We start from the raw sequence: 16,869 nt of genomic DNA, 5'->3' as shown, positions 1-16,869 counted from the left end.
TAAAACATTCTGGCTCTAAGTCAGTATTTTAAATTTAAAGTAGAGACAGCAGTCATTTCTTCTCACTTTTCTTCCCCTCCCTAACTCTGCCAAAATTCATCTTTCCATCTGCAAAATAATTATATTGACAGATTATCTCTCCCTGACCCCTCTGTAATTCATTTTCAATCTTAGAATTTTCTGTTTCATTCTTTTCCTGCCTTCAGGTTTTATTGTTTCTAATAATAAAACCTTGAGGTTTTATGGTTTGCTCATTTTAAGGTAAAAGACTCAGGTTTGAGGGCCTTTCATGTAAAACTAATGCCTTATGTAATGTTAATTTCCTTGTGGATTCTTTGGAGGCAGTAGCTCCTCAACCTTTGGGAAAATGGTAAACTTATTTTGATTTTTTATTACTAATTTTATTCAGGATAAGATCAAATTCTATCCTTAATACAACTTTTAATGAAATTTGAGGATAGGAAGTTACATAGTTAAGTTGATGTAAGATTTGGCTGATGTTTTAAAACTTTAAATTCCATTCTTATGCTCCTATCACTTGGAAATTATAAAGAGTGTTGGGATCTCTCTTTTTCTAGTTTGCATTTTTCCTTCAGACAGCATAAAACTTTCATTGTTTAAAATTCTATCATTTTTTAGTTTATTTTTAAGGAAATTATTTTGTAAGGATGAATAAATTACTAGTTATAAAGGCTTCCCCTGGCAGAAGTAATTTTTTATTCCTCGGTGACAGTGTCTAACATAGTAAAACTCTCTTCATTATTTTTTTTCAAGAAATCAATTACTAAAAAGAAAAAAAAATGGGAAAACTGGGCTGGAAAGTACAAAATAAAATGCACAGATAATGTAGATAGCGTGTGCAGTTTCCCTAAGTGAATGAGAGGGTTTTACTATACTATATTATTAGTCTTTTCAAATGTCATTAGGGTTGTTGTTGTGAATGATAAATAACCTCTTCTGTCCATATGATATGTAAGTTTGCTACGATAAATTTTGCCAAAGGACTGTGCTTCATGTTGGTGACTGAATCGTTATTTGGCATTCTGCATGACAAAATTACATTTCTGGTGATGAGAATTCAGAAGGGCTATAGCTCTAGCATAGCTGCCAAATCTTACATTGATCTAGCAGATCTTCTTACCCATAGCATGACTTTGTAGAGGAGGCTCAAAGCTTCGGGTTGTGGTGGTTACTCCTGTCTTACTGTGTTTTTGCTCACTCTTCCTTTCCCCTCTCCCCAATCAATACTTTCTCTACTCCTTTTGCTCCAACTGGTTTGACTGCTGTCTTTTAGCTGTAAAATCAATAAAGAAGCAACACCTGGTAGAGGTCCGCTCTATGGCAAATCCCCCTGCAGCGGTGAAGCTGGCCCTAGAGTCCATCTGTCTGCTGTTGGGTGAAAGCACCACTGACTGGAAGCAGATACGTTCCATCATTATGAGGGAAAACTTCATACCAACTATTGTAAACTTTTCTGCTGAGGAGATCAGGTGATTAAATGAACGTACAGTGCTATTGCTGGGAATTGAAAGAAATTGTTCACAACATATTTGAAGATAGTTGTCTTTATCTGGGAAGAGAAACAAATTTGGCAGTAGAATTTCTTCTATTTAGCAGAAATCCTAATTAACTCGCCTTGTACATACTCTTTGGTGTTGTTCCACAAAAGACACCATGTTTTATCAGACGGATATCTTTGTGGGCAAATTTTTTGTAAGTGAAGAACTGAAATTTCTTTCGGACATTCCCAGCAGTAGTATTCTAATTCCTTAACCTCCTGCATGCTGAATGCTGTTTTCATCCCCCACAAATAGCTGTGAGCTCTATAAGGAAGCAGCATCTTGTTGAAGTAAGAGCAATGGCCAACCCTCCTGCCGCAGTAAAACTGGCTTTAGAGTCAATCTGTCTTCTGTTGGGTGAGGAAACTAATGATTGGAAAAAGATCAGACCAGTTATTCTCAGAGATAATTTCATCAGCAGCATTGTCAACTTTAATATTGAAGAACTAAGGTATTGGTTTTAGTTTTGTCTTTAGTGCTCATTTGGGGTAATGTATAGAAATGTTGTAGAGATTTTGAAGTAGAACTTTTGATGCTTTGAAAAACTGAATCCCAATGAAATACCGACCTGCTTTTCTCTTATATTTATACTAAAGAGCATAATTCTTTTGCAGCGATGCCATAAGGGAAAAAATGAAGAAGAATTATATGTCAAATCCAAGTTATAATTATGAAATTGTAAACAGAGCATCCTTGGCTTGTGGTCCCATGGTTAAATGGGCAATTGCACAGGTAATTAGTGCTGGGTGGGATAATCATACGTAGAAGTATTTACTAGTAAGATTTAGTGATTCGGAGATTCCTAAAACTGCCTTTTGTATATCTGACAGCTTAACTATGCAGACATGCTGAAGCGAGTAGAGCCCTTGCGGAATGAGTTGCAGAAACTGGAAGATGACGCCAAAGACAATCAGCAGAAAGCTAACGAGGTTGAACAGATGATACGGGACTTGGAAGCTAGCATTGCTCGGTACAAGGAGGAGTATGCTGTGCTGATCTCTGAGGCCCAGGCAATTAAAGCTGACCTTGCTGCTGTGGAAGCAAAAGTAAGATCTTACCTGCTAACCCTTAAGTTGGTTCTTATTCCTTTTTCCCAAACTCCACATTTTCAAAAAATGCTAGGTGGTATTTGAGATTAATGTGTAAGACTTTCATTTTGATGGAAAATGGGATGACCTCACCTAATATATGCTGCTTTAAAACCAGTTTGAGGCTCCATGGGGCAGGTTCTATATCAAAAGGATGTTCTAAATGCCTTCGTTAGCATTTTGTGAGAGTAGAAACATTAGGCACTGGGAGTGTTTGCTCACTGTTCTAGGAAAAATAACGCCACTGTACATGCTGCACATAGTTTGAATTCAATTGTACGCTTTCACGTTAGGTAAACCGAAGTACTGCTCTTCTCAAGAGCTTGTCTGCTGAACGCGAACGCTGGGAGAAAACAAGTGAAACCTTCAAAAACCAGATGTCAACAATTGCAGGAGATTGTCTGTTGTCTGCTGCCTTCATTGCTTATGCCGGCTATTTTGACCAACAGATGCGACAAAACTTGTTTACTACTTGGTCCCATCACTTACAGCAAGCAAATATACAGGTAGAAAGCCACTGGGGCTTATATTCTGGTGTTAAAAGTATAAGACCAAACTTAATATGTGGTTGGCTTTTGCAAAGATGACTGTAGAGTTTTGTGCAAAAGGAGGGGAGTTTTGATGAAGGAAAAATAACAAAAATTTAATATTTCAGTTCCGAACAGATATAGCAAGGACAGAATATCTTTCAAATGCTGATGAGCGGCTTCGCTGGCAAGCAAGTTCATTACCTGCAGATGATTTGTGCACTGAAAATGCAATTATGCTTAAACGGTTTAATAGGTATGTTTACAAGCCACTCAAACCTAATTCCTTCAAAGGACAGCTAAGGTGTTTTTGTTTTGGTGATTTTTAATCTCACCATTGGTGAATTTTTGAACTCCCCTCTGAGAATAAGCATTGGGATGTTAGAAGAACTAGAATTGTTTTCACCTGGAGAGAAGACTAGAGTGGCCAATGTTTTTTTCAGTGAGATAAGGAGAAAAAATGGAATTTAACTGCAGTGATGAATGAAATATAATTTATGTTTAAACCCTCCTCTGTATAGTGGTATATACAGAATAATTGCATATAAATAAAATGTACTTAGGGAAGGGAAGCTCTTGCAGCTGAGGAGATCAGGAATGATGTTGTGTAGAAGGTGGTACTTGAAGAATGTGAGGGATTCTGAGAGTCAGAGGGAAGGAGGGATTGCATGCATCTTGAGCATGGGGAATGACCTTTGCAAAGGTAGACAGGAGATGAAGGACCGAGTATGAGTGATAGTGCCAGTTTGACAGAACCATAGAGAATGGGGAGGGAGAATTATGTGTAATGAAGCTGGAGAGGTAAGTTGGGGCTAGTCATAAAGGGCTTTAAAAGTCAGTTGAGTTTATATCTGACTCTAGAGGCAATAGGGAGCTAGTGGCATTTATTAAATAAGGGTCTATACTTAGGGAAATCAGGACTTTGGCAATAGCATAGAGGATGGATTTGAAAGGGGAAAGAGTAGAGCTAAGGAAACCGCTTAGGTGGCAATATTCTGGGTGAGAAGTGATGAGGACCTGAATTAAGTGCTATTCTTGTGAGTAGAGAAGGGGAAGAATGCAAAATGTTGTGGATTTCAAAGGATAGGTGAGAGCTGGGCATATTCGAAGGCAGTGGGGAAGGACCAGGAGATAAGGAGAAATTGAAGATGAGAAGGGGGCAGGAACTATTGTGAGGGTAATGTGCAGGAGCAAATAAGATCAAGAGAACTTAGAGAAGGGTTGGTCCTCAGCAGAGAGAAGGGCTGCCTCATCCGATGCTGCAGGAGAGGAGGAGACAGCAGGGGATGATATCGAGGGGCTTTGAGATGAAGAAGGGGAGGAGAAGGAAGGGACCCATAGCAAATATCTTCAGCTTTCTCAGTAAAGTAAATGGTAAGGTTAACTGAGAGGGTGGAGAACCTCGTCCAGAGGGATGTGAGAGGAGGGTTGGGTCGAGGGAGGGAGGGAGGGAGGCTTGGAGAGAGAAGAGATGGTATGGAAAAGTGCAGTGAGGGCTGATAACATAAATTGGTAATGTATGCAGGCAGCACAGTTTGGTGACTAGATGACCTCTTGATACTATAATTTTTATTACTATACTGTTTCAAATTAATTTCTATCTGGTGTTAGATTTATTTTAAATTTAATATCAATTCTATATACAAATTGGGGATACCCTCGATGAAGGTATTATATTAGTTAGTAGAGAACAACATTCTCTTCGTGAGTCATAAAAGATGCCATGGTAGTGACTTTAGAGAGGACATCAATGGGAATGGCTCAGAACAGGCAAGCATGGATGGGTTGTAATCTGCAACATTGAAGAGAATTCTTGATTGAAAGGTCAGAGATCCATTTTAGTACTTAATCAGTACTTGTATTTGATTATTTGGTCTTTGCAAACCTGGCATGTAACAAAAGCCATAGGGTTCCATTGCTGTGAAGCTTTTTTTCTTTTATCTAAACAGTGGTAAAATAGATGTTCACACAATTCATCAAAAACTTATTGAGCATCAATTTCTGCAGGCCATTTTATCATTATTTAACACATAATGTTTTCCCTGCTTGGGATGGGTTTGTTTTTGTTTCTGCTGACACTATCATATGATTATAGATATCCATTGATCATTGATCCTTCTGGACAAGCCACAGAATTCATTATGAATGAATATAAAGATCGGAAAATTACTCGAACAAGCTTTTTGGATGATGCCTTCAGAAAGAATTTAGAAAGTGCACTGAGATTTGGTAACCCCCTTCTTGTCCAGGTATGTAGTTAAATTCCACAAAACTTATTTGTTCTCCCAAGTATGTTCCTTCAGGCCAGGGTTTTTATATGTGTCATGAACTCTTTGGAAGTCTGAAACCTGTGGATTCTTCAGAATAATGTTTTTAAAAGCTTAAAATAAAGTGCCTAGGATTATAAAAGAAACCAGTCGTTTGGAAGTGCAGTTACCAAAATCTCTATTTTTAGGTTCATGGATCTTAGGTTATGGGCTTTAGGCCCATGTTCGATTTTTACAAATAGTGAGTGAAGACAAAAGAAAACTACATGTGAATGAAGACATTCTGGTCATTTGAGAACCCTGAAGCTTCATTTAGTAGTAGAATAGCGGGGCTAGAACTGAGAAATTATAACTTTACACAAAATAGTGCAAGAATAAAACCTCATGTGAGAGGGCAAGGAAGAGAGAGAATTTGGAGCATACGGTTTTTAAAATGGATGTTGAAAATTGTGTAATTGAGGGGAAAAATGCTAAATAAAAACAAACAAAAAGAATAAACCTTATAATAAGTTCATTGGGAAAACCTAATTTGGAACCTCTATAGAAAGCTTTCACCAAATGGTTGCAGATATTTATCCTGATTATTAAGAATGTCCATTTATTTTATTAAAATCATTATTTAGTTGACGCTGATTGTGGAAGGTGTGTTATTGAGTATTTCAACTCATATTCATATTTAGGATGTGGAGAGCTATGACCCAGTTTTGAATCCAGTGCTGAATCGTGAAGTCCGGAGAACGGGTGGAAGAGTACTGATTACTCTTGGCGATCAGGATATAGACTTGTCTCCATCATTTGTCATCTTCCTATCTACCAGAGACCCAACAGTAAGGAAGGAGACAAACCATGTATAAAAATATATCAGGTTTAAGGGTATTGTCAGTGAATACAAGGCAGAATGTATTCCATTGTCTCTTTAATAGGTTGAATTCCCACCAGATCTTTGTTCCCGTGTGACATTTGTGAACTTCACAGTAACCCGAAGCAGTTTACAAAGCCAGTGTCTGAATGAGGTTCTCAAAGCAGAAAGACCTGATGTGGATGAAAAACGTTCTGATCTCCTTAAACTTCAAGGTTTGTTTCTACATCTTAACAGTAAGCTAAAAAGGAAGTCTCAGAAAAATTGACAGAAGTTTATTCAGTGAAAATTAGAAGGCTAAGGAGGGGCAGCTAGGTGGCACAGTGGACAGAGCGCAGGGCCTGTAGTCAGAAGACCCATCTCCTAGAGTTCAAATCTGATGTCAGACACTTACTATCTGTGTGACCTTGGGCAAGCCACTCATCCTTGTTGGCCTCAGTTCCTCTTCTGTAAAATTAGAGGAGAGCGAAGTGGCAAACCACTCCAATATCAATGCCAAGAAAACCTCAAATGGGGTCACAAAGAGTCAGACACAACTGAAACGACTGAGGAAATTCGGTATTCCAGGTTTGTCACCCATTTCTAGGGGACTTTAATTTTGACAGAAGAAAAGGTAGATGGTCATATTCTGCAAGACCAAGGAGTGGGAGACAGGTCATGTAGTTCCTCCATCTGCTTCTCCCCTTGGCAGGGCTTGATTCTCATAGTAAGCTATAATCTGGATAGAGCAGTCATCCCCATCTGAGAATTGGCCAGTTGAGTACCAGCATGGAGATACACATGACAGCCTCTAGAGCGTGAGGCCCTTGGCCTTTCATTAAGGTTGCAATCCTACACCCTGGGGTGGTTTGCCTTCTGCTTTGGCCTATAGTAACTTAGTGATGCCTTCAAAGCGGTGGTTAGATGCTATGTAAGAATCCTCTGGAACATGTCATATATAATTAATGGATGCTTCAGTTCATCCTTATTTACTGCCTCTCTCAGAGAGGGAGGAGACCCCAAGGAAGGTTTGTATTTCCCTTTTAAGTAGCTGCAATCTTCTTTACCATGTTGTCATTGTCTGTGAAAATGAAGACAAATAGGACATGTGAGATTGCTTTCTTTTTAGCAGTAAGTGTTATCCATTGTATTTTGTACTAGAAATTGAGCTGATCTCTTTTGCCAGTAGCCACCTGTTTCTTTTGACTTTTCCCTTGGTCTGTCTAGTGAGTTATGACTCCCCATGTTGCCTTTACATTTATCTTTGTCCCGTATCATTTCAGGTCATCCTAGTTGTCAGGTCCACTTTTTCTCACATGCTTCCTCAATTCTGTCATTGATCCTTATGCCTCTCTCTGTGCCTGCCATTCTGGGCCAGTAGGATACTCCACTACTGTATACCGAAAAGATATTACAACTTTACCATGTCTAGAACTTGAAAAGCTGTCCCTTTTCCTAACATCTGTATTTCTATTGATGGTAACACTTGTTACTAAGATAGTGTTGTTAACATCATCCTTGATTCTTCTCACCCCCTATAACTAGTCAGTTGTCAAATTCTGTCAGCTCTACCTCCATGATCTTGCCATATTTGTTTCCTTTATTCTTTGACTATGCCACTCTAATTCAGTTCTTCATTTTGTCTTACTCGGACTATTGTTATAATTGTCTTGCCTACAAGTAACCTCTTCTCTAATTTTTAACAATATTGCCCGAGTTTTTGGTTATGTTTAATCCTCTGCTTAAAAAACAAACCAGGGGCCCACTAGGTGGCTCAGTGGATAGAGCACTGGCCCTGGAGTCAGGAGTACCTGAGTTCAAATCCAGCCTCAGACACTTAACACTTACTAGCTGTGGGACCCTGGGCAAGTCACTTAACCCTCATTGCTCCACAAAAAACCAAAACAAAACAAAAAAACCACTTTAGTGACTTATATTGACTATCAGAGTATAAATTTTTGAACTTGGTTTTCATCAGATAGCATCTCTATGAAGCCTTTCCTGACCCTCTTGAACAGAGTAGGTAAATGTTTGAATGACTGAATTTCACCACAGTAGCTAAAGTTGTTTGGTTTTTTTAAAAGGTGAATTCCAGTTGCGTCTGCGTCAGTTAGAAAAGTCTCTGCTGCAAGCCCTTAATGAAGTTAAGGGACGTATTTTAGATGATGACACCATCATTACTACCTTGGAGAATCTGAAGAAGGAAGCAGCCGAAGTCACTAGAAAAGTAGAAGAAACTGACATAGTCATGCAAGAAGTAGAAACTGTTTCCCAGCAATATCTACCCCTTTCTACTGCCTGTAGCAGCATTTACTTTACTATGGAATCATTGAAACAGGTAAAAAAAAAAAACCTACTGAGAGTCTTCCCTTGGTCTTAAAAAAAAGTTGGCTCATTAACGTTGTCAGAGTTGACGTAAATTAGGCCGTCAGATCTGAAGTCTTAAAAGTCAGTTGCTTTTTCCAAGCTTGGCTTGACTGGCTGTGTTCAGTCAATCACTCAGTAAGCATGTTTAGGCCCCTGATGTGTGCCCCAGGCACTGCGCATGGAAAGGTAGATAGACAAAAAAATTGAAAGGATTCCCACACTCAGGGAGATATGTACAGTTATACATGGGGACATAGAGTAGGAATCAGAAAGATATATGAGGTAGTTAGGGAGGAAAAGCACTGGGAGTCTTGGGGTTTAGGAAGAAGGTATAGTACTTGAGCTGTGTCTTGAAGGAAATGAAGGGTTCTCTGAAGCAGAGGTGAGGAGAACCTACATTCCAGACTTGGGACGGCCAGAGGAATAGAGAGGCCAGTTTGGCTAAAGATATAAATTGTGAGAAGGGGAATGACATGTGATGGGACTAGGGGCTCGCTGTGAAGGGTTTTAAAAGTCAAACAAAGGTTTATATTTGATCTTAGAGACAGTAAGGAACCATTAGATTTTATTGAGTAGGGGAGCGATGTTCTGTAAGGAAAATTATTTTGGTAGCTGTGAGGAGGATAGATTGGATTAGGGAGAGGCTTGAGGCAGGGAGGCCAACTAGGAAGCCTTTTGCAATAAGCTGGAGCAGGGAGGTGGGGGGCTCTAAGGGCTTGAACTAAGGTAGTGGCAAAGGGCTATGGGATGGATGCGAGTGATGCTGGGTAGAAAGTGACAGTTCCTTGTCAGCCACGATAAGGAGCGAGGGAGAGGGAGGAATAGTGCATATGTCTGAAGTTATTAACCTGTGAGACTGTAAGAATGGTGACCCTTTTGACAGAAATAAGGAAGTTTAAGAGAAGGGAGAAAACTGTTCCACTTGAGTGATGAGGTCAGAAGCTGATGTAGCATAAATCCAAATTGTTTTCCACAATGGTTGGACCAATTCACAGGTCTCCCAACATTATATGTCTTTACACAGCTTAGCAATTGCTTGACTGTTTCATCTTTACCAATTTACTAGGTATGAAGTGAAACCTCAGAATTCTTTTGCTTTGTATTCCTATTATTATTAGTGATTTGGTGCAATCTTTCATGTGGATAATACTTTGTAGTTCTTTCGAGAACTGGTTATTTATGTGCTTTTACCACTTATCTGTTATAAAATAGCTTTGCCAGTATATACACGTGCACACATATACTTTTATATCTTGAATATTAGAGCCTTGTAAGAGATAATGTAAAAATGTTTCTCCAGTGAGCAACTTCCCTTGTCCTAGTTGTGTTGATTTTGCACATGCAGAAGCATTTCAATTTTATGTAATTAAAATGATTTATTTTTTATGAATTCCTCTTTTTCTTGCTTACAAACACTCCCCTTATGTCTACAAAAGGTTCTCTCCTGGTTCTCCTAATTTTTTTAAATGGTGTGACTTTGAATATTTAGGTTATATATCCATTTTAAGCTTATTATGGTGTATGGTGTAAGTACTGCGGTAAAATTTCTGAGATGTGTAGTTATAGGACAATGGTAAGGTTACCAGAGTTATTATCTTCATGGACTAATTTGCTGGTAACCAGCTCCATTGTCAGGAAAAGCTGTTTTTGTTTCTGCTGTGTTCTCACTGTTATTTGGAAAGTGGAGGAAAGAAACATAGTCACTTGAGAGAAATTCTAGTTCAGAATTAGGTGGATTTTTTTTTTAACTTTCTAGTTACTTGTTTTACTTTTGTGTATAGATTTGGACAGTCTAACTTTGGCTTAATTCTTTCTTTTCAGATACACTTCTTATATCAATATTCCCTTCAGTTTTTCCTGGATATTTATCACAATGTCTTATATGAGAACCCTAACTTAAAAAGCATTACTGATCACACCCAGCGGCTCTCAATCATTACCAAGGATCTTTTCCAGGTAGAAGACAAGTTACCTATTTTTCATGCAAAATAGTTATAAGTTGCTTATAAAAATTGTTTACTTCAGTAGAAATAACTGATTCAATGATTTGTCTTTGAGACCATCAGCATCTGTCACTTCTGTCAACAGGTGGCTTTTAACAGAGTGGCCAGAGGCATGCTACATCAAGATCATATCACCTTTGCAATGCTTTTAGCAAGAATTAAACTGAAGGGCACTATTGGGTAAATTGATTTCTTTTCCTTATTGAAATTCACCATTGGGCAAAGAACTAGTCATCATGTTTTCATTTACTTAAATACTTATTGCAGGCCAACTATACTTGATCCCATGTTAGATAACCAAGTAGAAAATGTGGCTGGAAGCTCAAGACCCTTGTGAAGAAGGCTGATTAGAATGCACAGTCTTTTACAAAGGATTATAGGAGTAAAAACAAAGGGAAATAACCTTGTATTTTTCCTATGTTAATTTGTTGAATTTCTGCTTTTGAATTTTTATTTATTCCATGACCAAGTGTTATATTGGTCCTGTTACTTTTAATGATGGTGAATATGAAAATGAGAAACCTAAGTTAAAGAGATGTTTCATGTACAGGGAGCCTACCTATGATGCTGAATTCCAACACTTCTTGAGAGGGAAAGAAATAGTACTTAGCACTGGCGTTGTTCCCAAAATTAATGGATTGACTGTAGAACAGACGGAAGCAATGATGAGACTGAGCTGCCTTCCTGCATTTAAAGATCTAGTTGCAAAAGTTCAAGCTGATGAGGTAAGTGCTTTAATTAACAGTTATTATGAAAAAGCCTGGCCTTGTCCCAGAAAACTGGATGTAAGGAATTGTGCCTGTAAAACAGCATAAATTGTACTTTTAGGGTCTTGACTCGGGCTTTCAATATGTGAGCCTCAAAATAGCTTATTACTTTTTAATGTGCTTTCTTTGCATAATGGTGATGTGTTAAATGTTTCCATTACAGCAATTCTGCATTTGGTTGGACAGCAGCTCCCCAGAGCAGACTGTGCCGTACCTCTGGAGTGAAGAAAAACCTGCAAGTGAGTTTAGGCCCACTTTCCTCTTGGAATCATAACTCATTGATCCCTAGACTACAGTTGCCTTGATTTTTTCAGTCAAATTTAATCTTGTTTCTTGAAGAAACCTCAAAAAACTGAAGTTAGCTAATGACTAACAATTGTGTAAATTTCCCAGGCAAGAGCAAGTGGTGGGTGCCAGATTCTTTGGTATATAAGCTATCAAAGAATTAGCAGTGGGGGAACTTTAAGTTGAACAGATCACAGTTGTTAATGTGCTATCAGGATAAAGGGATTGTCAACTCCCTGGAGTTTTGCTCCAGCAGTTTTGCAGGGCAACAAGGGTTGATCCCAAGTGCTACTGGCAAGTGAGACAAAGGTCTCGGGATTTCATTCCAGTATACTTAAAGAAAAGGTGGGGGTTTACCATAACCCCTCAGCATGCATGGGATGGTTCGTTTTGGCTAAGACCTAGTAAACATCACCTGGTTTCAAAGTGCAGGCTCATCTTCCTCCTTTAAAAAAAAAAAAAAGAGACTCAAAGAACATCTCTCCTCATGTTGTCAAGGAGATGGGAGTGTCCTTAAAAGAACAGTAGGAAAGATTCACTGTGAAAACAAACGGGTTTTAAGAAAGGAGGCAGGTAGGCAGTAAGAAATCCTGACCTTATATGACACACAGGAGAGGAGAAAGAACCAGGGAATGCTTAGAAATAATAGAAATTAGGATCTTCCTGAAGGAGGGAGTTGGGCCATCTCAGGAGGAAGCTGTTATTTGTCCTTTAAAGAGTGGTGGCTAGACAGCAACTATCACGTCATTGAGTAAAGGCCAGAAGAGGAAGGGGTTAGGAGAGCAAATTGACTCCCTAATGATGACAGCTCTGTGTTAACCTGAAGTGACAATAGGAAGTCCCAGAACTTGTATTTAGAATGCAACAGAGAACTTCTTAATACGTGTCTGTCAGTCAGCGAGCATTTATTAAGCACCTCCTATATGCAGGGCTCTGAAAACACAAGTATAAAGCATGAAATTATCTCTGCCCTCAAGTATCTTACATCCTGATGGAGTAAATGAGTACATATATATATGGCATCAATAACAAAAATCAATCAGTATAAGGTAGTTAGAAACGAATAGTGAATCAAGTCAAGAAAAATTCCCACATTGACCATGTCCAAAAAATGTTTGTCTGTCTGATGGATCCTCTGGAATAGTGGTTAGTCATTGCATTTATCAGAGTTCTTAAGTCTTTTAAGTTGTCTGTTTTTATAATTTAGTATAAATTGTTCTCCTGCTTCTGTTAACTTCACCCTGTTGTCAGTTTGTACAAATCTTCCCAGGTATTTCTGACACCATGTCCTTCACCATTTCTTACAGCACAATAGTATTTCATCACATTCACATGGTATAATTTGTTCAGCTATTTTCCATTTGACAGTCACTCTCTTAAGTCGTCAGGTTTTTGCCACCACCAAAAGAACTGCTATAATATTTATATGTGTCCAGGTCCTTTTCCTCTTTCTTTGATCTCTTTAGAATTTTAACCTAGTAGCAGGATCCCAGCATCAGAGGATGTGCACAATTAAGCAGTTCCAAATTGTTGTCCAGAAAAACTGAACCCATTCACATCTCCACCATTAATGTGCATCAATGTGCCTATATTCTCAAAGCCCCTTTAACATTTATCATTTTCTGTCTTTTATCACTTGAACTTTATTTCTCTTACTGGTAAAATTGTAGACTATTATATGAATTATCATTGAATTTCAAAAACGGGACGTTCTGATCACAGAGAGCCAGCAGGGCTTCACTAGGAACCAGTTGTGTGTCTCTAGATAGGTAGGTAGGCTATAGGAATTCTTCAGTTATAAAAGTTAAACTAGATTTTGGAAAGTCATTTGTTAGTCTTTCATTCAGACAGATAATCTACCGTCTGGTAGTCTAGTGGGCAAAATAGAGGTCTCTGGGCTCAATAGTAGTTCTCTTATCTGGAATCAGAAAAGACGCATGGCTATACTCAAAGAGAAGTTGTTAATGGTTCACATCATTTTGAAGGGAAGTCGCTAGCCAAGTACCCCAGGGATCTTTCCTTGATACAAAATGTAAATCACAAGAGACCAGCGACTTTGATAAAGGCATACTTTTGAGATTTGCAGCTGACACAAGACTGGGAAGGAGAGCTAACACAGTTGGTTAGGACAGTGTCAGATTCCAAAACCATACTGACAATCAAATCAAATTTAAGAAGATGAAATATGAAAGGGACAGATGTTAAAGTCTTACTTGCATTTAGGAAATCAACTTTTCAGTGACAAAGTAGGATGGGGGTCCATGGATAGCTTTTATCTGAAAAAGATCAAGAGGCTTTGAATCATATATGTGATATGAAACACAGAAAAACTAATGCAACCATAGGCTACCCTAAGATAGGAACAGTATCCAAAATGAGGGAGGTGAGAAAGCCACTTTATTCCTCTTGAGTCAAAATGCACCTGGGTGCCACATTTTAAGAACATGAACATACTGGAGAGGATCTAGAAAGAGGGTAGCCTAAGGGGCATTTAGGTGGTATGGTGAATAAAGCACCAGCTCTGAATTCAGGAGGACCTGAGTTCAAATGTGGCCTCAGACACTCGATACTTACTAGCTGTGTGACCCTGGGCAAGTCACTTAACCCTTATTGCCTTGCCCAAAAAAAAGAGGGCAGTCTAGATGGTGAAGGCCTGGCCTGGCCTTCATGAGGATCAGTTGAAGAAACTTAGAATGTGTATCTTAGAGAAGAGAACACACGGAGGTAGGAAGGGTTGTTGGTATGGGAGAACCGTCTTCAAGAACTTGAAAAACTTATGTAAAAGAGGAATATGTTTGTTCTGAGTGGCGAGCAAAGATCAGCGGTTGGAAGTTGCAGAGGTGGATTTAGCAGAGGCAGAATGGACCACCTCATACCAGAAGTCTGCCCACAGCCTGCCTGCGGTGTTGCAGCTGGTTTCTTGGTAAAGTTCTGATTGGACTTTGTTGCCTCTTAGGTCTCTTCCAACTCTGAGATTCTGTGATATTCCACAGCAGTGCAAGGAAACAAATGCAAACTTCTGAGTCAAGTGGACTCAGTTACCAAATGTGAAAAACCAAAGGGAAGCTTGTAGGAAGGCAGATTCCTAATACGTTGAGTGAAATTGAGTTATTGGAGCTTTTGCGTCGTCTTAACGATCCCTCTTCATTTCAGCCCCCATTGGCCAGGCCATTCACCGCCTGCTGCTGATTCAGGCTTTCCGGCCGGACCGTCTTCTAGCCATGGCTCACATGTTTGTCTCCACAAACCTTGGTGAATCTTTCATGTCCATCATGGAACAGCCGTTAGACCTGACACACATTGTGGATACTGAGGTAATACAAAACAGGCTTATAAAATACAAAGTATTTGAGGGAAACATGAGGAAGCAGCACTTTTTCCTACTCCGAATTCAGACAGTAGTTGTCTCTCGTTTGGACAACAATGCAACCTGCAAAATACATTCGAATTAGTATATGAAATGGAGCAGCTAGATGGTGCCATAGTGCATAGAGTGCTGGGCCTAGAGTTCAAATCTGCCCTCAGACACTTACTAGCTGTGTTACTCTGGGCAAGTCACCTAACCCTGTTTGCCTCAGTTTCTCCTCTGTGAAATGAGCTAGCTATAAAGGGAAATGGGAAACCACTCCAGAATCTTTGCCAGGGAAACCCCAAATAGTATCACAAAGAGTCAGACACGGGGCAGCTAGGTGGCGCAGTGGATAGAGCACCGGCCCTGGATTCAGGAGGACCTGAGTTCAAATCCAGCCTCAGACACTTGACACTTACTAGCTGTGTGACCCTGGGCAAGTCACTTAACCCCAATTGCCTCACCAAAAGAAAAAAGAGTCAGACACAACTGAAATAACCAAACAACAACAAAAACAGAATGATTGGAGTTATAGTCCCTTTCAATTCTGCCTTCAGCCCTATCTATTTTGACCTCTTATCCAATTCTGGGCACATGAAGGACAAGGAAAGTGCAGCGGAGAGTGACTAGGATCATAAGGGAACTTAAGGCTGTATGAGAAAGATCTGTTGAAGGAACTGGAGATGCTCAGGTCAGGAGAAGAGAAAACTTGGGAGAGAGCACAGGTTTGATAAGTTGTCGCCTGTGTCACCTGACTTTGATCAAGGGCCAGTTGGTGGCAGTTGCAGGGAGGCATATTTCAGTAAGTGAGATCTCTCCAACACTGGTATGGGCTGCCCCGAGGGCTAGAGATGGAACTCCTGCCCTCAGCAGAGGCTGGATGGGAGAGGGGAAATTGGTGCTTTAGGGTCAAACAGTAACGTCCGGAAGCTCCCTTCGGCCCTGATTCAGTGCTTCTTTGGCTTTGGGTATTTGGCCTCTTGTGCATTCTGAGTAAGTGTGGCAGTCAAGGTGATCCCTACAGGCCTTTAGTAAAACCTGTCTGGGGCCCATTCTGAGATCACTTTCATTTCTGATGAAGAATTACTGTATATTCTAGCTCACAGTATTCACCTTCTTCTCCCATCCCCACATGTTTGAGCATATATGGAAAGGTAGGTGCAGTTTCAGATTTTATCTGGATTTTTATTGTACAGGATACATCTTTCTTTATAGGTGAAGCCAAACACTCCTGTCTTGATGTGCTCTGTGCCTGGTTATGATGCCAGTGGGCATGTGGAGGATCTTGCAGCTGAACAGAACACACAGATTACATCCATTGCGATTGGTAAGCACGGATGACTCTCTTCTCAAGAAGTCGTAGCACTGCATAGGGACTGGAAATTGAGGATCCTCTTCTGGTTTTTGTCTGTTTGTAGGTTCTGCTGAAGGCTTTAATCAAGCAGATAAGGCAATAAACACAGCAGTCAAGTCTGGCAGGTAGAGGGTCATTTATTTTTTTCCCCAGTGAAAATCTTACAGGTCAGACACTGGGAGTCATGGTGTGAGATGTGACGAGTGCCTCCTCTTGCTTTCTCTAGGTGGGTGATGCTGAAAAACGTCCATCTGGCCCCAGGCTGGCTGATGCAGCTGGAGAAGAAGCTTCATTCTCTGCAGCCCCATGCTTGTTTCAGACTCTTCCTCACAATGGAGATTAATCCTAAGGTAAAGAGTGAAAGTCCTGCCTTGGCATGCTCCTCTTACATGCTGGTTGAATACAGACACCCGGGTTTGGGGCTTATGTGCATTGGACTTTCACTGCCATCAGTTGGCTCTACAC

The 16,869-nt window shown here is 39.8% G+C and overlaps 1 protein-coding gene across 2 annotated transcripts in view; it reads left to right on the top strand.

Annotated features, from left to right (window-relative positions):
* The window catches only part of DYNC1H1 (dynein cytoplasmic 1 heavy chain 1), a 95,315-nt gene that overhangs the window by 65,200 nt on the left and 13,246 nt on the right, over positions 1 to 16,869 (top strand). Inside the window, exons 52-68 of one of the 2 annotated variants that reach the window (XM_043986143.1) lie at positions 1,815 to 2,010; positions 2,174 to 2,291; positions 2,390 to 2,605; positions 2,941 to 3,153; positions 3,303 to 3,430; positions 5,270 to 5,423; positions 6,122 to 6,268; positions 6,365 to 6,515; positions 8,364 to 8,617; positions 10,468 to 10,602; positions 10,735 to 10,829; positions 11,200 to 11,374; positions 11,580 to 11,655; positions 14,855 to 15,015; positions 16,266 to 16,377; positions 16,469 to 16,529; positions 16,631 to 16,754. In XM_043986143.1, the coding sequence (XP_043842078.1) occupies positions 1,815 to 2,010; positions 2,174 to 2,291; positions 2,390 to 2,605; positions 2,941 to 3,153; positions 3,303 to 3,430; positions 5,270 to 5,423; positions 6,122 to 6,268; positions 6,365 to 6,515; positions 8,364 to 8,617; positions 10,468 to 10,602; positions 10,735 to 10,829; positions 11,200 to 11,374; positions 11,580 to 11,655; positions 14,855 to 15,015; positions 16,266 to 16,377; positions 16,469 to 16,529; positions 16,631 to 16,754 (2,516 nt within the window). Of the gene's footprint in view, positions 1 to 1,294; positions 1,491 to 1,814; positions 2,011 to 2,173; positions 2,292 to 2,389; positions 2,606 to 2,940; positions 3,154 to 3,302; positions 3,431 to 5,269; positions 5,424 to 6,121; positions 6,269 to 6,364; positions 6,516 to 8,363; positions 8,618 to 10,467; positions 10,603 to 10,734; positions 10,830 to 11,199; positions 11,375 to 11,579; positions 11,656 to 14,854; positions 15,016 to 16,265; positions 16,378 to 16,468; positions 16,530 to 16,630; positions 16,755 to 16,869 lie in introns of both variants that reach the window. The other variant, XM_043986141.1, reaches the window with a different exon arrangement.

Source organism: Dromiciops gliroides, chromosome 2, assembly GCF_019393635.1.
Source record: "Dromiciops gliroides isolate mDroGli1 chromosome 2, mDroGli1.pri, whole genome shotgun sequence".
Lineage (NCBI taxonomy): Eukaryota > Metazoa > Chordata > Mammalia > Microbiotheria > Microbiotheriidae > Dromiciops > Dromiciops gliroides.
Note: the sequence above shows the minus strand (reverse complement) of the source record. Positions and strands in the feature narration are given on the sequence as shown.